Source organism: Oncorhynchus clarkii, chromosome 15 (assembly GCF_045791955.1).
Source record: "Oncorhynchus clarkii lewisi isolate Uvic-CL-2024 chromosome 15, UVic_Ocla_1.0, whole genome shotgun sequence".
NCBI lineage: Eukaryota > Metazoa > Chordata > Actinopteri > Salmoniformes > Salmonidae > Oncorhynchus > Oncorhynchus clarkii.
The window spans coordinates 25,420,639-25,441,051 of record NC_092161.1 but is presented as its reverse complement, the minus strand read 5'-3'; the positions used below and the strand labels follow the sequence as shown (position 1 = coordinate 25,441,051).

Sequence of the window (20,413 nt, the reverse complement as noted above, 5' to 3'; positions counted from 1 at the left end):
TTGTTCATTAGCTTGAAGGGGGGGGGGGGTCCCCCGAGGCCCAGCGGTTTTAATGTTAAGGTGGGCAAGGTGACTGAAGAGGATGTTTCTCCACAGGTAGAACATTTCTAGGGACTCTTGATAAAGGTTGACGTTTTCTTTTCCAACCATGCTTTTAGACTTGGTTTCTGGGTATTTTGCTTTATTCCACAATACTCTTGTTACTCTTGTTACTCAATGTTCTTCTTGACTAATACCCTAATGCTCTTTATGACTTATGGCACATTATGTAGTTTCTAGTGCCCTACCTCCGGAGCTTTCCCAAATGACATCATTTTCCCTTTTGATTAGGGCGCATAGGGCTCTGGTCAAAATTAGTGCACTGTGATGAGTAGCGCGCCATTTAGACATTCAGATTAAGAGATCATTTTATTGGTCCAACCGGAATTTGACTTCCTATTTTAACCCAACCGCTACGAAAGACACACATACATATACATGCTTTTAAAGAGGTGTGGGGTTGGCATTTTCAAATGTTTTTTTCATGCTGCACCTCTCTCAATCTGTATTTTGCTCTTTCTTTTTAATTTGATTTCTGCTCTTATTAGGATTCATGTCTGGTTCAACAACAAGTCAGGATGGTGTTTTGGGGCTTCCAGTCAGACTGGTGACATGGAACATTCATGGCTATGGGGAGCAAATTAAGAGCTCCAGAGTATTTTCACATCTGAAGAGCCTGAATACTGATATCGTATTTGCAACTACGTGCTACCAACCTTACTAGATTGCGTAAAGCATGGGTTGGACAGGTTTTTCATTCTAATTTTAACGGCAAAGCCAGGGGAACAGCATCACACCTTATCTTTTAGGTATATGACACTTCACCAACTTAAACGCCAGTCAGCATCTCATCTTATCTCTCAGGTATATGAATCTTCACCAACTTAAACGCCAGTCAGCATCTCATCTTATCTCTCAGGTATATGACACTTCACCAACTTAAACGCCAGTCAGCATCTCATCTTATCTCTCAGGTATATGAATCTTCACCAACTTAAACGCCAGTCAGCATCTCATCTTATCTCTCAGGTATATGACACTTCACCAACTTAAACGCCAGTCAGCATCTCATCTTATCTCTCAGGTATATGACTCGTCCCGTAAACTGTGTCATTTTATTCTAACCTCTACAAATCTGAACCCCCATCAGATAATACGGCTATGAACAACTTTTTAGATAACTTGTTTTTTCCATTCATTGATATGGACATGAGTAAAGTTCTGGACAACCCTTTGCATCTAGATGAGATAACAAACGGTCTGAAGTTTGTCGACGGCTTTCCCGTCGATTTTTATAAAAAAATTCTCAGATCAACTCGCCCCATTACTATTAAATATGTTCACCGACTCGTTATCACAGAGCTCTCGCCTCCCAACGTTAACTCAAGCCTCCATCTCATTTATACTCAAGAAAGATAAAGATCCGGCAGAATGTGGTGGCTATCGGCCCATTTCACTTTTGAATGCTGATGTTAAACCATTAGCTAAGGTTCTAGCATGCCGGTTGGAAACCTGCCTTCAGTATGTCATATTTGATGATCAAACGGGGTTCATCAAAGGGTGACAACTGTTTTCCACGCCGTCTTTTGAACATTATACTCTCGCCTTCTGTTTCTTTAGACCCCAAAATTGTTTTTTTCTCTTGATGCGGAGAAGGCTTTTGACCGGGTGGAGTGGAATTATTTATTTAAGATTTTGGGAAGATTTGGTTTTGGGTGCAATTTCACGTCTGCTCTATTCTGCTCCTACGGCTAGCGTACACACCAACTCTCAATATTCAAAATATTTCCCGCTCTCCAGAGGGACCTGTCAAGGGTGTCTTATGTCCCCGCTCCTTTTTGCACTTGCGATAGAACTGCTTTTTCTTGGCCTTAAAATTATCCACTTTCACTGGAATCCACCGAGCTGGTGAATAACATAACGTGTCACTGTATGCAGATGATCTACTATTATATTTCACTATCACTGTGAACTCGTTTGGTAACATACTGCATATTTTAAATACATTTTGATCATTCTCAGGTTACAAATAGAACATTTAAAAACGTGAATGTTTTCCGTTCAACCTCGCTGCCAAGCAAATTCCCCCTGGAGCCCTGCCTTTCCGTCTGTTGCCCTCTGGTTTTTTCCTATTTAGGTATGAATATAACACACTCTCTGGCTACCCTCCATAAAAACTAACTTTGCAAGTCTAGTCACACAAGTTAAAGCAGGCTTACAACACTGGGATAGTCTGACTCTCTCCTTAGCTGGCAGAATCCAATCTGTTAAAATGAACATTTTACCTAGGTTTCTATACCTTTTTCAATGTCTTTCGATCTTTCTGCTGAAATATTTTTTGGCCAAGTTGGATAGGCTCATCAGTCCTTTTATTTGGGCAGGCAAATCACCGAGCAGTACTTCAAAGAAGGAGACAAGATGAAGGTTTGGCACTTCCAAATATACTGCTTTACTATTGGATTATGGTCTGGTAAAATGCTAGAAGTACCAACTGGTGCTCATTAGAAGCACACTCAAGCCAATCATTCTCCTACTTGTGCCCCACTGTCCTTGTGACTTTCAAAGTATACTGGAAACCGGGCCTCCCGAGTGGGGCAGTGGCCGCTAGAGATCCTGGTTTGAGTCCAGGCTCTGTTGTAGCCGGCCGTGACCGAGAGACGGCGGGGGCGGCGCACGATTGGCCCAGCGTCGTCCGGGTTAGTGCAGTATACTGGAAACCTCATTGTGCTCTCTACTTTGAAGATCTGGAGACAATTTTGTCAACATTTTAGACTTTCTGCCCCTTTCTCTTCTAGGCCCCATCTGTATCAACCACCTATTCTTACCCTCCAAACACCACCAGGCTTTTTGTGGCAAGAGAGAGGTTTGGTATATTTTAAAGATTTAGTTTGGGAAGTTTGCCAGTTTTAATGATCTCATAGCTAAATGTAATTTGGCTGATTATTTCCCGCTATTTTCAAGCCCTTAACTTTGTTCGCTCTCATTTGCCCATCTTTCCTCAAATATCTGCCAAGACGTTGCTAGAAGAGATTTTGTCTGATTTCTAGATTATATGACGTTATGCTTTCCTCTGAACCCTCTCCTGTAACGGCGTTCTTCGTTTGTTGAAAGAGAGGACCGAAATGCAGCGTGTTGGTTAATCATGTTCTTTAATGAATGACTGACGATACATGAAATAACTAAATAAATACGAAAACAACAAACGGAACGTGAAACCTAATACAGCCTATCTGGTGAACACTACACAAAGACAGGAACAATCACCCACAAACACACAGTGAAACCCAGGCTACCTAAATATGGTTCCCAATCAGAGACAATGACGAACACCTGCCTCTGATTGAGAACCATATCAGGCCGAACATAGAACTAGACAAACTAGACATGTAACATAGAATGCCCACTCAGATCACACCCTGACCAACCAAAACATAGAAATATACAAAGTAAACTATGGTCAGGGTGTGACAGTACCCCCCCCCCAAGGTGCGGACTCCGGCCGCAAAACCTGAACCTATAGGGGAGGGTCTGGGTGGGCATCTGTCCGCGGTGGCGGCTCTGGCGCTGGACGTGGACCCCACTCCATAATAGTCTTGGTCCACCTCCTTAGCGTCCCTAGATCGGTGACCCTCCTTAATGACAGCTCGGGACAGAGGGTCAGCTCGAGACAGAAGGACAGCTCGGGACAGAGGTAGCTCGGAACTGATGGGTAGCTCAGCACTGAGAGGAAGCTCAGCACTGAGAGGAAGCTCAGCACTGAGAGGAAGCTCAGGCAGGTAGTTGGATCCGGCAGATCCTGGCTGGCTGGCGGTTCTGGCAGATCCTGGCTGACTGGCGGATCTGGAAGAGTCTGGTCGACTGGCGGATCTGGAAGAGTCTGGTCGACTGGCGGATCTGGAAGAGTCTGGTCGACTGGCGGATCTGGAAGAGTCTGGTCGACTGGCGGATCTGGAAGAGTCTGGTCGACTGGCGGATCTGGAAGAGTCTGGTCGACTGGCGGATCTGGAAGAGTCTGGTCGACTGGCGGATCTGGAAGAGTCTGGTCGACTGGCGGATCTGGAAGAGTCTGGTCGACTGGCGGATCTGGAAGAATCTGGTTGACTGGCAGCTCTGGCTGCTCCATGCTGATTGGCTGCCCCATGCTGACTGGCAGCTCTGGCTGCTCCATGCTGACTGGCTGCTCCATGCTGACTGGCAGCTCTGGCTGCTCCATGCTGACTGGCAGCTCTGGCTGCTCCATGCTGACTGGCAGCTCTGGCTGCTCCATGCTGACTGGCAGCTCTGGCTGCTCCATGCTGACTGGCAGCTCTGGCTGCTCCATGCTGACTGGCAGCTCTGGCTGCTCCATGCTGACTGGCAGCTCCATGCTGACTGGCTGCTCTGGCTGCTCCATGCTGACTGGCGGCCCTGGCTGCTCCATGCTGACTGGCGGCCCTGGCTGCTCCATGCTGACTGGCGGCCCTGGCTGCTCCATGCTGACTGGCGGCCCTGGCTGCTCCATGCTGACTGGCGGCCCTGGCTGCTCCATGCTGACTGGCGGCCCTGGCTGCTCCATGCTAACTGGCAGCTCTGGCTGCTCCATGCTAACTGGCAGCTCTGGCGGCTCCTTGCAGACTGGCAGCTCTGGCGGCTCCTTGCAAACTGGCAGCTTTGGCGGCATCCTGCAGACTGGCAGCTCTGGCGGCTCCTTGCAGACTGGCAGCTCCCTGCAGACTGGCAGCTCCTTGCAGACTGGCAGCTCTATGCAGACTGGCAGCTCTATGCAAACTGGCAGCTCCTTGCAAACTGGCAGCTCCTTGCAAACTGGCAGCTCCTTGCAAACTGGCAGCTCCTTGCAAACTGGCAGCTCCTTGCAAACTGGCAGTTCTGAACAGGCGGGAGACTCCGGCAGCGCTGTAGAGAAGGAAGGCTCTAACAGCGCTAAACAGGCGGGAGACTCCGACAGCGCTGAAGAGGAGGAAGGCTCTGGCAGCGCTGGACAGGCGAGGCGCACTGTAGGCCTGATGCGTGGTGCTGGCACTGGTGGTACTGGGCCGAGGACACGCACAGGAAGCCTGGTGCGGGGAGCTGCTACCGGAGGGCTGGGGTGTGAAGGTGGTACTGGAAAAACCGGACCGTGCAGGCGCACTGGAGCTCTTGAGCACCGAGCCTGCCCAACCTTACCTGGTTGAATGCTCACGGTCGCCCTGCCAGTGCGGCGAGGTGGAATAGCCCGCACTGGGCTATGCAGGCGAACCGGAGACATCGAGCGCAAGGCTGGTACCATGTAAGCCGGCCCAAGGAGACGCACTGGGGGCCAGCTGCGTAGAGCCGGCTTCATGGCATTAGGCTCGACGCTCAATCTAGCCCGGCCGACACGCGGAGCTGGAATATACCGCACCGGGCTATGCACCCGCACTGGAGACACCGTGCGCACCACTGCATAACACGGTGCCTGTCCGGTCTCTCTAGCCCCCCGGTAAGCACAGGGAGTCTGCCCAGGTTTCCTACCTGGCGTAGCCATACTCCCTGTTAGCCCCCCCCCAAGAAATTTTTGGGGCTGCCTCTCGGGCTTCCTTCCGCGCCGCCGTGCCAACTCCATTCTCTGATAACCTTCCGCGCACTGCTCCATTGAATCCCAGGCGGGCTCCGGCACTCTCCCTGGGTCGACCGCCCACCTGTCGATCTCCTCCCAAGTAGTATACTCCATGCCATTGCTGTCCATAACGTCCTCCTTTCGCTGCTGCCTGTTAACACGCTGCTCGGTCCGAGTGAGGTGGGTGATTCTGTAACGGCGTTCTTCGTTTGTTGAAAGAGAGGACCGAAATGCAGCGTGTTGGTTAATCATGTTCTTTAATGAATGACTGACGATACATGAAATAACTAAATAAATACGAAAACAACAAACGGAACGTGAAACCTAATACAGCCTATCTGGTGAACACTACACAAAGACAGGAACAATCACCCACAAACACACAGTGAAACCCAGGCTACCTAAATATGGTTCCCAATCAGAGACAATGACGAACACCTGCCTCTGATTGAGAACCATATCAGGCCGAACATAGAACTAGACAAACTAGACATGTAACATAGAATGCCCACTCAGATCACACCCTGACCAACCAAAACATAGAAATATACAAAGTAAACTATGGTCAGGGTGTGACATCTCCAATAAACAATATCAAGACAGACTGGAGTATTGAACTTGAACTTGACCTTACTGGTGGGAGGAGGTCCTTAGGGTTAACTCCACATCCTCATGAGCTCGGTTAAGTTTAATTCAGTTCAAGGTCTTGCAGAAAATTCACTACACCAAAGAAAAATGTTGTAAATTCCTCCCAGACACAAATGACACATTTGATAGATGTTCAATCACTCTAGCAGACCACACCATTGTGTTATATGAATGTTCTAAGTTGGCTGAGTATTGGTCATCTTTTTTTAATACTCTGTAATTCTAGATATTGACCTGCTTCCTTGTCCTTTGATATATATAGTTGGAGTTCAATCTTTGTTGCCTAGTCTGACTAAAAGTAAAGCAGACGTTGTAACTTCCCTCATAGCCCGCCGGCAGATCTTGCTTAATTCGAAATCCTTCAAACCTCCCATTTTATCAGCCTGGTTGAAAGACCTAATGTCTTTTCACCACTTGGATTATTTTTTATACACTTTGAGAGGTTGTACTGAACTTTTCCTTTTGAACAGTTGCCTTCTATTGATCAGGAGTAAGAATTTTGGCCAACAGGGGATATGAGAGGGTATTGGAGGGAAAGGATAGTATGCTGTGATATTTTGTATTTATTTTTGTGTATCTATATGTGTGAATGTATGTACAGTTCCAGTCAAAAGTTTGGACACACCTACCCATTCAAGGGTTTTTCTTTAAAATTCCTATATTCTACATTGTAATAACACATATTCTAAATGAAATAACACATATGGAATCATGTTGTAAACAGATCAAAATATATTTTATATTTGGAATTCTTCAAAGTAGCCACGCTTTGCCTTGATGACCGCTTTGTACACTCTTGGCATTCTAGTGTTTGTGCTCCTCTCCCTTTTCACACGGCAACGTGACATAAATCTTGCTGCTATGACCGCACTTTGTGGTATTTCACCTAATAGATATTGGAGTTTAACAATGTAGGATTTGTTTTCAAAATCTTTGTCATCTGTTGGAAATATGTGTCTCTAATACATTTAGAAGGAGGTTAGGAAGTGCAGCTCGGTTTCCACCTCAATGGGCTCCTGAGTGGTGCAGCGGTCTAAGGCACTGCATCTCAGTGCTTGAGGCATCACTACAGACACCCTGGTTTGAATCCAAGCTGTATCACAACCGTCCGTGATTTTGAGTCCCATAGGGCGGTGCACAATTGGCCCAGCATCGTCCGGGTTTGGCCGGTGTAGGTCGTCATTGTAAATAAGAGTTTGTTCTTCTGACTTGCCTTGTTAAATAAATAAAATAAATGGGTAAAAAATGTGTACTGTGGGCACATATTCTTTGTTCTCTTGATAGCCAGGTCTGCCAATGGCAGCCTCTCTCAATTGCAAGACCATGCTCACTGTGTCTGTACATAGCTCTGTTTCTCTCAATAGCAAGGCTATGCTCACTTTGTCTGTACATAGCTCTGTCTCTCTCAATAGCAAGGCTATGCTCACTGTGTCTGTACATAGCTCTGTCTCTCACACACACTGACGATATGCTGACGATGCGCTGACAGGCTGATGTACAGGATCTCCAAGGCACCGTAGCTTATGCAACCATATCATTAACATTTATTGGTCTCCTTCTAACAGGATGAAATACACCATGAACCACAAACGCATGATAACACATAGGCACAATTACACACACACACACACACACACACACACACACACACACACACACACACACACACACACACACACACACACACACACACACATACACACACAAAGACACACAAGACACACGCACATACGCAAAGACACTCACACACATGCGTACACACACACACACACACACACGCAAACACAAAGACAAACAGACACTCGCACACACACTTGCGCCTGTTCTCATATCCTTTTATGAATGGATCTTTTAATCATTGTAGAGATAGTAAAAGCAGACCTCTAACTGTCCCTGACACCCTCTTCATTGTCTCTGTCTCATGTAGTATTCTGGACCCGTCTTTATCTACTTGGCTGCGTCCCAAATGACACCCTATTCCCTATATAGTGCCTTACTTCGGACCAGGGCCCAAAAGGAATAGGATGGCATTTGCAATGCACCCAATACAATGAAAAAGTAATGACTCTCCACTCACTGTGTCTGGATAGCAATATGGCTTTTATGAAAGGTGCTTTCTGTGCATATGAAATTATGTGATTGATTTGATATGGAGAGAGGTGTGAGTGAACCAGCATCTGTTGGGGAATTTGTTCTCTATGGTGGAGATTTATGTATATGTAAATTGAGCGAGGCTTTTTTTCTGTTTGTGCTCTATTAGCCCAGGGAATGGTACACATCCTGCTCTCTGCCTCTCTCTGCCTCTCTCTCTGTCTCTCTCTCTGTCTCTCTCTCTCTCTCTCTCTGCCTCTCTCTGCCTCTCTCTCTCTCTCTGCCTCTCTCTCTCTCTCTCTCAGTAATGCTCTCGCTGTCGCTCTCTGTCTATCTCGCACTCTCTCTCTCTCTCTCGCTCTCTCTCAGTAACGCGCTCGCTGTCACTCTCTCTCTCTCGTGGTGTCTCTCTTTGTCTCTCTCAGTAACGCTCTCGCTGTCGCTCCCTGTTTGTCTTTCTCTGTCTCTCACTCTCTGTGTGTGGCACGCAGATAAGAGGCTTTACATATGGGTTCTTTGTGCTTTAAGGAATCATTTTCCCTCTCCCTTTATCCCCTTGGACCTCTTAGAGATTTTACTTATTTCGCTCTTAATTAATTAGCCCCTGATAAGACGGTGGTGACGCTGCTCAAGGCCCCGCCATGGAAGAAACACTGTTTCTATTGAGTCTGTCTGTCTGTGTGTGTGGGGGGGGGACAGCAGGCGCACAGTGAACAGACCAATGCTGCTGTATCTACAGGCTCTGTGGATGACGACATCATTTAAATACTCACAGCTTGGGAAACTGGATAAGCTTCTGGACACAAACACACATATATATATATATATATATATATATATATATATATATATATATATATATATATATATATATATATATATATATATATATATGTATATGTATGTATATATATACACACACACACACACACATACACACACACACACACACACACACACACACCTGGCGGGCAGTTTAGGAAATGTTCTAGGTGTAATTATAGAAGTCCTCACTCCTGACTAAGGTCCATAACTGTTTTGACTTTCCAGGCTACTCTATGTCCGTGGGTGGTTTTTCCACATGTCCAGAGAAGTGCGTGTGTGTGCATTCATGCATGTGTGTGCGCGTGTGTGTGTGTATCCACCAGGTTGTAAAACGTTTTCCCGTCTCTCCTGTAAAGTAATGGTCAGTATTGTCTGAGAGGTGAAGGTCTGAATGCCCCGGGCTTCATTTGAAGTCCCCGCTGATCTAGAATCAGTTGTTATGGATGGGACTATTCCCTATGTAGTGCACTACTGGCCATAGGGCTCTTGTCAAAAGTAGTGCACTATGTAGGGAATAGGGTGCCATTTGAATAGGGTGCCATTTGTATTGTTGTGATGTAAGATCAGCTGTTATAGATGGTTGCAGTAATATACCATGGGTTAATGAATAGCTTCCACAGGTTCCAGGTCAGCTGTTATATGTTTGTAGTAATATTCCCTGGGTTAATGAATAGCTTCCACAGGTTCCAGGTCAGCTGTTTTAGTTTAGATGGTTGTAGTAATAGCACCTTGGTTAATGAATAGCTCCTACAGGTTCCCGGTCAGCTTTCTCTCTTTCCTCCTGTCTTCCACCTCTTCTTGCCACCCCTCCACTTTACCAGCTGTGTCATTAACAGTTGTAATAGGGGCACATGGAAAAACATGTGGAAAATTATGGTTACAACTCTCATATGCACAGTCATGTCAACCCCACTTATCTCGTATTATTTAAAGTGGAACTGACAGCGTTTTAGCGACATGAAATCTTATTCAAGTCTGTTCATAGGAACAATATGACAATTTCAGTAGATATGGTCATTTTTTGAGGTGGCAGGTAGCCTGGTGGTTAGAGTGTTGGGCCAGTAACTGAAAGGTTGCTAGATTGAATCCCTGAGCTGACAAGGTAAAAATCGGTTGTTCTGCCCCTGAACAAGGCAGTTAACCCACTGTTCCTAGGCTGTCATTGTAAATAAGAATTGTCTGACTTGCCTAGTCACACAAAGGTTATATTATATATATTTGTAAAAAATTTCATAAATTCATAGAATGTTTGGGAATGGCGTATAGTAAGTCATTTGTGAAATTACTATGGCAATATAGAGTGGGAAAGCGGCAGTGCGTTTTGACAATTAATAGACACTGCAGTAAATAAAACCTAATACAAACATCTGTCTTGTCCAGTCCCGGAGTCTACGCAGACCGTTGCGCCATATCCAATCAGAGCTACAATTGGCCTTTATGCAAATAAGCCAATTGCCATACGGGCCTGCCATCATTCACTTTGAACTGGACTGTGTGTTTGTTTACAGCCAGTAGCAACAGTGCAACTTTATATCATTAGAACGCTTTCGCCAAAACTGCTAAATAAAGCTCAATGGATATCTGCAAATGTTGTAAATACCACGGGAGTCCTCTTACATTTGGGAACTTTACAGTCCTATTGATCAAACAGCCATGAACAGGTTGTCTTTCTCTTCCTCAGTCGTGCACATCAACAAGTTTGTCAGCAACTAATGCTAGCCGGAGCGAGATGAGCTAAAATCTATTGAGGGAACAGTAGATAAACCCTCTCAAATGTTTTACCTAGTTGGCTGTCAAAATTGCACTGGCCTGCACGTCCTTCTGCAGCTTGCCTGCCAATGTATGCTTGTCCAAACCCACGTTTTGACAACTGAATGGGAGCTTGCCTGCCTGCCCGCCCATTTGATCAATACTAAATATATTTGATAGACAACTAAGGGTGTGTTCGTAAATGCATCTAGTGTGTGCGATCTGAGCGTAAATTCAGAGTGTTGTCAGATTGTCTGTTCATACAGTACCAGTCAAAAGTTTGGACACCTACTTATTCAAGGGTTTTACTTTATTTGTACTATTTCCTACACTGTAGAATAATAGTGAAGACATCAGAACCATGAAATGATACATATGGAATCATGTAGTAACCAAAAAAGTGTTAAACAATCCATCAGTTTTTCTGCGCTTTGGCACACTCAGACAAGATTGCTATCTCCCCAATTTCGTGATATCCAATTGGTAGTTACAATCCGGTCTCAACGGCAACTCCCCAACCGACTCAGGAGAGGTGATGGTCGAGAGTCATGCGTCTTCCCGAAACATGACTTGCCAAGCCGCGCTGCTTCTTGACACTCTGCTCGCTTAACCCGGAAGTCCTCATCTCATCTCTGTAGAGCTGCTGCCTATGCTGTCTTTCTGTAGTATCCCTGGTTGTGATTGGTTGATTCTCCCTCTGCTCCAACCTCTCCAACCTGTGTTTGTATGTGTGTTTTTCAGAGGGGTAGAGATAAAGTGAAACTCAAACTGCGTACAATTGGGCAATGAAGTAATCTTCTTCCTTCTTCGTCTCTCTCTTCCAGCTGTCATGTATGTGATGGGAGCCCTGGGGCCGGCAGCGGGATATCTGTTAGGAGGAGTTCTGATTGGTTTCTACGTCGACCCCACAACTGTCGTCCATATTGACCAGAGTGACCCACGCTTTGTTGGCAACTGGTAAGAGGGTGTGTTCGTGTGTTCGTGTGTGCGTGTGTGCGTGTGTGCGTGTGTGTGTGCGTGCATGCGTCCGTGTGTGTTGATGTGTTCTAACAATATCTATCAATGTCTACCTTTGGTCCCCAGGTGGAGTGGGTTCTTGCTGTGTTCTATAGCCATGCTCCTGGTCATCTTCCCCATGTTTGCCTTCCCTAAGAAGCTGCCCCCGCGCCACAAGAAGAAGAAGAAGAAGATGACCTCATCAGTAGATGACGTGTCCAGCGATGATGATTTTATGATGGAGAAGGGGGAGGGACAGAACGTCCAGACCGGCATGGGCTTCGGGAAGGACATCAAAGGTGTGTTTGTGTGTGTGTACAGGGCCGTAGACTACCTATTTAATGTAACAGTCCATTGGTTTTCCTTTGTGAAAGAGGGTCTGTGAACCATATGGGATATTGTCAAATATGAATGTGATAATGGCTCAGTCATCTGCTGTCCAACAGAAGCTCTATGATGAGTCACTAATCTGCTAGCCAATGGAAGACCAGTGATGCAGTCATCCTTAAAAACCCATTGATCAGCATGGATTCACCTGAAATAGACCTAGCCTTAGAGATCCTCAGTTAACCAATCTGTTGTAGCTAAGCTGGAGTGATGCTTATTCTGACCCTAGGGTGCGTCCCAAATGGCCCTATGGGCCCTGGTTGAAAGTAGCGCGCTATTAATGGAATAGGGTGAGATGCAAAGAAAATAGGGAAAATGACAGCTCGCAACATGCATCTGATTATTTACAGTGTATTCGGAAAGTATTCAGACCCCTTTACTTTTTACAAAATGGATTAAATCGTTTTTTTGCTCTCATCAATCTATACACAATACCCCATAATGACAAAGCAAAAACAGGTTCTAGAAATGTTTGCAAATGTATAATAATAAAAAAACGGAAATATCACATTTACATAAGTATTCAGACACTTTACTCAGTACTTTGTTGAAGCACTTTTGGTAGCAATTACAGCCTCGAGTTTTCTTGTGTATGATGCCACAAGCGTAGTACACCTGTATTTGGGGAGTTTCTCCCATTCTTCTCTGCAGATCCTCTTAAGCTCTGTCAGGCTGGATGGGGAGTGTCACTGCACATCTATTTTGATGTCTCTTCAGAGATATTCAATCAGGTTCAAGTCCGGGCTCTGGCCGGGCCACTCAAGGACATTCAGACTTGTCCCGAAGCCACTGCTGCGTTGTCTTGGCTGTGTGCTTTGGGTCATTGTCCTGTTGGAAGGTGAACCTTCACCTCAGTCTGAGGTCCTGAGCACTCTGGAGCAGGTTTTCATCAAGGATCTCTCTGTACTTTGCTCTGTTCATCTTTTCCTCGATCCTGACTAGTCTCCCAGTCCCTGCCGCCGGAAAACATTCCCACAGCATGATGCTGTCACCACCATGCTTCACCGTAGGGATGGTGCCAGGTTTCCTCCCGCTGTAACGCTTGGCATTCAGGCCAAAGTGATCAATCTTGGTTTCATCAGACCAGAGAATTTTGTTTCTCATGGTCTGAGAGTCTTTAGGTGCTTTTCGTCAAACTCCAAGCGGGTTGTCATGTGCCTTTTACTGAGGACTGGCTACCATAAAGGCCTGATTGATGGAGTGCTGCAAAGATGGTTGTCCTTCTGGAAGGTTCTCCCATCTCCACAGAGGAACTCTGGAGCTCTGTCAGAGTGACCATCGTGATCTTGGTCACCTCCCTGACCAAGACCCTTCTCCCCCAATGTTTTGGTACTCTTCCCCAGATCTGTGCCTCGACACAATCCTGTCTCGGAGTTCTACGGAAAATTCCTTCAACCGGGCTTGGTTTTTGCTCTGACATGCACTGTCAACTTTGGGACCTTATATAGACAGGTGTGTGCCTTTCCAAATCCTGTCCAATCAATTGAATTTACCAGAGGTAGACTCCAATAAAGTTGTAGAAACATCTCAAGGACAATCAATGGAAACAGGTTGCACCTGAGCTCACAGTAAAGTCTCACAGTAAAGTGTCTGAATACATATGTAAATCAGGTATTTCTGTTTTGTTTAAAAAAAAAAAAAATTGCTAAAATAAAAATAAAAACTGTTTTCACTTTGTTATTGTGGGTATTAGCCCATTTTAGAATAAGCCTGGAATGTAACAAAATGTGGAAAAAGTGAAGGGGTCTGAATACTTTCCAAATCACTGTATTATGATTAGGATTTATTTGATTCAGATTGTTTACATTCATCATTGTAACCACAATGTCACATATAATTGAACACATACACACAACATGAGCAGATTAACTCGGTCAAAACATTTCTTTATTAAAGATGATCAGAAAGAATGTCGGTACTTATTTATTTTGATCCAAAGCCACGAATGAGTGAGTCGCTCTGCTTTACGCTGACAAATATAGCTTTATGCTGCAAAATAGCCTACTAAATAGGCCAAGCCTAAACAAATATATTAAATTTCATAAATAAAACAAAAAAATGAAATAGCTCATGTATTGAAAATATGGGCAACCCTTTTTTCCCCTCTGTATTCTCGCTGGACTCTCTTTCATTCAGTTTCTTCTTAACATCAGCAAAGAAGGACTCTGTGTTTCAGAAACTCACTCTATATAGAGGGGCTATCAGTCTTTCCACACTGTGGTAAATAAAGCCAGTCTGTTATTTAGAATACTTTCTGTTTTTAAGAGAGAGAAACCAAAAGCATAACCAAAGCCTAATCAACGTTCTAACTCTCCCTTGCGATTGTGTGACGGAATGACTCAATTTTCCACCCTCTACCACAAACGTGTCACGGCGTGAAGCTCAAAAACTTTAATTGATGAACCACTGTATATACAGTGTCCTTATGTCAAAAAGAAAGTCCCCTCATTTCCTCTCCAGTATTTTCCAAAGTCTTTCTCCTGTGACTCTCCTCTCCTCTCTGGGGGACTTAGTTATGTTCCCCCTCACAGCGCACACTAATCTAACTTTATCACTCTGAAACTGCAGATGAGGCACGGCTTTCTGGGCTTTTCATTATGTGTATTTGAGTCCAGTACAGCCTGCCAGCATGTTTGTGTTTGGGTGGAAAGGATCAATTCAACACTTTGTGCCCCAAAGGCAGGAGACCACTGAAGTGGCTGTTTCAACCTTCTGAAAAAGACTGTGACTCACTATGACCATGTCCCAAATGACACCATATTCCCTATGTAGTGCATTACCGTATGTGGCCCTGGTCTAAAGTACTACACTAAATAGGGGACCATTTTGAACACACTGTTGTTTCTGAAGGCTGTTTTTAGGAATCATGATGTGGTTTAATGATTTAATACATTTTAGTCATTTAGCAGACGCTCTTATCCAGAGAGACTTACTGGAGCAATTAGAGTTAAGTTTCTTGCTCGAGGAAACATCAACAGATTCTTCACCTAGTCAGCTCAGGGATTCGAACCAGCGACCTTTCCGGTTACTGGTCCAACGCTCTTAACCACTAGGCTACATTCACCCAAACTGTCTCTCTCACTTTGTACCTGATCCATTGGCCCAAAGACACTCTAGGAATTGATCTCTCCACTGTTTGCATTCCTTTTCTTTGCAATCCTGAAAAAGTGGACAAAACTGAGAAGGGGGAACTAGACAAATGATTGACCAATAGGGGAGGGGAGGGCCAATGTCTTGTTGAAACTAAAGGATGATTGGGTCAAAACGCATTGGATCATTCATGACACAAACGCGAATCCCAACTTTCTGTCCTCCTTATACTCACAACCATGTGACTAGAGAGGGATGGCAAATCAAATTAAGTAAACAATTAGCTATTGGCTTTCAATAATTAGGGTCCAAATTAGAGGTAGACCGATTATGATTTTTCAACGCTGATACCGATTATTGGAGGACCAAAAAAAGCCGATACTGATTAATATTTATTTATTTATTTGTAATAATGACAATTACAACAATACTGAATGAACACTTTTAGTTTAACTTAATATAATACATCAATAAAATAAATTTAGCCTCAAATAAATAATCAAACATGTTCAATTTGGTTTAAATAATGCAAAAACAAAGTGTTGGAGAAGAAAGTATAAGTGCAATATGTGCCATGTAAGAAAGCTAACGTTTCAGTTCCTTGCTCAGAACATGAGAACATATGAAAGCTGGTGGTTCCTTTTAACATGAGTCTTCAATATTCCCACGTAAGAAGTTTTAGGTTGTAGATATTATAGGAATTATAGGACTATTTCTCTCTATACCAATTGTATTTCATATACCTTTGACTATTGGATGTTCTTATAGGCACTTTAGTATTGCCAGTGTAACAGTATAGCTTCCGTCCCTCTCCTCACCCCTCCCTGGGCTCGAACCAGGAACACATCGACAACAGCTACCCTTGAGGCATCATTACCCATCGCGCCACAAAAGGCGTGGGGAACAACTACTTCAAGGTCTCAGAGGGCGTGACGTCACCGATTGAAATGCTATTAGCGCGCACCCCGCTAACGAGTTCAGGAGTTGATGGGCTTTAAGTCATAAACAGCTCAATTGCTTGAAGCACAGCGAAGAGCTGCTGGCAAACGCACAAAAGTGCTGTTTGAATGAATGCTTAGGAGCCTGCTGCTGCTTACCACTGCTCAGTCAGACTGCTCTATCAAATATCAAATCATATACTTAATTATAACATAATAACACACAGAAATACGAGCCTTTGGTAATTAATATGGTCAAATCCGGAAACTATAATTTCGAAAACAAAACGTTTATTCTTTCAGTGAAATACGGAACCGTTCCGTATTTTATCTAATGGGTGGCATCCATAAGTCTAAATATTCCTGTTACATTGCACAGCCTTCAATGTTATGTCATAATTACGTAAAATTCTGGCAAATTAGTTCGCAACGAGCCAGGCGGCCCAAACTGTTGCATATACCCTGACTCTGCGTGCAATGAACGCAAGAGAAGTGACACAATTTCCCAGTTTAATATTGCATGCTAACCTGGATTTCATTTGAACTAAATATGCAGGTTTAATAAAATATACTTCTGTGTATTGATTTTAAGAAAGGCATTGATGTTTATGGTTAGGTACATTCGTGCAACGATTGTGCTTTTTTCACAAATGCGCTTTTGTTAAATCATCCCCCATTTGGCGAAGTTGGCTGTTTTTGTTAGGAATAAATAGTCTTCACACAGTTCGCAACGAGCCAGGCGGCCCGAACTGCTGCATATACCCTGACTCTGTTGCAAGAGAAGTGACACAATTTCCCTAGTTAAAATAAATTTGCATTAGCAGGCAATATTAACTAAATATGCAGGTTTAAAAATATACTTGTGTATTGATTTTAAGAAAGGCGTTGATGTTTATGGTTCGGTACACATTGATGCAACGACAGTGCTCTTTTCGCGAATACGCTTGTTAAATCACCCATTTGGCGAAGTAGGCTGTGATTCAATGATAAATTAACAGGCATCGCATCAATTATACAGGACAAGCTAGATAAACTAGTAATATCATCAACCATGTGTAGTTAACTTGTGATTATGTCAAGATTGATTGTATTTTATAAGATACGTTTAATTTCTAGCTAGCACCTTACCTTGGCTCCTTGCTGCACTCGCATAACAGGTAGTCAGCCTGCCACACAGTCTCCTCGTGGAGTGCAATGTAATCGGCCAGGATCGGTGTCCAAAAATGCCGTTTACCGATTGTTATGAAAACTTGAAATCGGCCCTAATTAATCGGCCATTCCGATTAATCGGTCGACCTCTAGTCCAAATTGTATCATCGTGACCTCTTGAACCCAAACATTCTAGATATGTTCATGCACGCAACCACACACACACGCACACACACACACACGCACACACACACATACACACACACACACACACACACACACACACACACACACACACACACACACACACACACACACACACAATCCAATGAATGATAAAACAAAGAAAGGGTGAAATTGGGTTAGGAGGAGCTTATAGCTCTAATTATAAATTGTCTTCAGGCAGCAGGGGAGCAGAATTTTGCGTTCCTGGTTTCTGAAGGCTTATTCACATATTCTGGTTATGACTGGAGAGAGAGATATGTGCAACAAAAATATTTGGAATTGAACTTTAAGTGGTGTTTCAAGTGGCTCCACACTCCACAAAATATACAATCTCTCAGCACAACACACTCTATGCACAGAGGATTGTGTGTGTGCGTGTGCGTGCATGCGTAAAATCTCTGTGATACTGATGATGCTTCCTGAGGTGTGAAAGGAAACTGTTTCCTCTGTGACCAATAACAAACAGCTGCTGTCCAAGCAGTGATCACTCTGGGGTGTTACAAATAAAATGGGACCTCTAGCGTGTTAAGGATGTCTTCCTTGTAGAGAAACAACTCACATTGGTCGATGTTGCGTATTGTGGATCCTTGATGTAAATCCAACGTTTTATAGAAAAAATTGAGCAAAAATGGTCCAATTAGTGCACAGTAGCTGTGTGTCTAGATAGCTGTAATGTATTACCACCCAGGGCTATTGAACACACAAGAACACACCGTCTTTTCTTCTGGTCATTTCTCATTGGGTCATTGGTGTTATTTGAGGTGAGTGTCCCTTGTCCCACCCTGCCTTGCCCGGTAACAGTGGGTTATTTATAGGGCTGTGGCGTTCATGACATTTTGCATGACATTATTGTCATGCAAAAGACTGCCGGTCTCACCGTAATGCACCGTTAATCAACATTTAGCGTCTCCAGACCTTCAAGCATACAAGATGTGTGTGTGTGTGTACATGTGTGTGTCTACTGTATGTTTGTCTATTAGTGTACTCATGTCTCTGGTCTTTCCCCAGACCTCCCCAAGGCAGCGATAAGGATCCTGTCCAACACGACGTTCCTGTTTGTCAGTCTGTCCTACACAGCAGAATGTGCCATCGTTACAGCCTTCATCACATTCATTCCCAAGTTCATAGAGTCCCAGTTTGGCATCCCTGCTTCTAACGCCAGCATATACACAGGTAAGACTAACACTGTTTCTCGCTCTCGCTCTCTCTCTCTCTGTGTGTGTCTCTCTCTCTGTGTCTCTCTCTCTGTGTCTCTCTCTCTGTGTCTCTCTCTCTGTGTCTCTATCTCTGTCTCTCTCTCTGGGTGTGTCTCTCTCTCTCCCTGAGTGTGTCTCTCTCTCTCTATCTCTCTGTGTGTCTCTGTCTCTCTGTGTGTGTCTCTCTCTCTCTGTGTCTCTTTCTGTGTGTGTATGTGTGTGTGTCTCTCTGTGTGTGTGTGTGTGTGTGTCTCTCTCTCTGTGTGTGTCTCTCTCTGTGTGTGTGTGTGTCTCTCTCTTTCTCTGTGTGTGTGTGTGTGTGTGTGTCTTTCTATGTGTATGTCTCTGTCTCTCTCTGTGTGTGAATGTCTCTCTGTCTCTCTTTTGCTGTGTATGAGTCTCTCTCTCTCCTTTTGTAGTGTCTGTGAAGGTTAGAGAGAGGAGAGAGATACTGAGGAGCTAGCCTTATCACTCATTTACACAGAAGAGCGGCAGGGTAGCCTAGTGGTTAGAGCGTTGGACTAGTAACCGAAAGGTTGCAAGTTCAAATCCCTGAGCTGAAAAGGTACAAATCTGTCGTTCTGCCCCTGAACAGGCAGTTAACCCACTGACTTGCCTAGTTAAATAAAGGTAAAATAATATATAGCCCTCTGTCTTCTTCTCTCAATTACTCTTCCTGTCTCTTGAGTCGCTCTACACACACACACACCTGAGGGGACATGGTACTGTAGTGTAGAGGGACAGTCAGAGGGCTCTAGTCAGCTCTACTGTTGTGTGTGTGTAAGCTCAACAGTCCTGTACTCTCACTGAGACGTTCTCATGCACTGACCCAAATGGCACACATTTGCGACACAAACCCACACTCAGATCACAACAAACACATTGTTTCCACATGGCCTTTGCTGTAGCATTTGTAATAACATGTATTTTAAACACATGTGTACATGTACATGTACCACAGCAGCCATATTGCTTCAAAAGCTCACCACCCATCAACACATACAGAGGTCAGAGGGCTGTTATACCTTAATCAGTGAATCGTCTCTTCCAATCTATAACACTTAACACCCTAATCTGTATTATTGGGAACTAGCAGGTCAACTCGATATTGACAGGGCAGCCTTCGACAGCCCAGGGAGGGAGAAGTGTGTGTGTGTGTGTGAGGCACCCACGGTGACGTTAGTTCATCTGCCTGTTGCCAAGAGACAAGAAGAGAGAAAGATAGGTTAGTAGTGTAAGATGATGATGTCAACAGAGGATACCTTAGGAGGAGCAGAGTCATGGAATGATGAGGGCTGATCTGACCATTCACAAAGCATCACAGAGTGCTGATCTAGGATCAGTGTAGTATTTTGGGTTATAATGCATAAGATCACATGTACGGGCGGAGATCTGATCCTAGATCAGCACTCCTACTCTGATACGCTTTTTGAACATTATGGGTATGAACATCCTAGCTTGTTTTACGAAGAGATAAGAGAATACTGTCATTGGATTGTAGGAAT

At 44.4% G+C, this 20,413-nt stretch overlaps 1 protein-coding gene across 1 annotated transcript in view; it reads left to right on the top strand.

The window, feature by feature from the left end:
- The window catches only part of LOC139367104 (solute carrier organic anion transporter family member 5A1), a 98,341-nt gene that overhangs the window by 59,158 nt on the left and 18,770 nt on the right, over window positions 1-20,413 (top strand). The window contains exons 3-5 of the mRNA XM_071105152.1: window positions 11,752-11,884; window positions 12,011-12,222; window positions 18,721-18,885. Coding sequence (XP_070961253.1) covers window positions 11,752-11,884; window positions 12,011-12,222; window positions 18,721-18,885 — 510 coding nt within the window. The remainder of the gene's footprint in view (window positions 1-11,751; window positions 11,885-12,010; window positions 12,223-18,720; window positions 18,886-20,413) is intronic.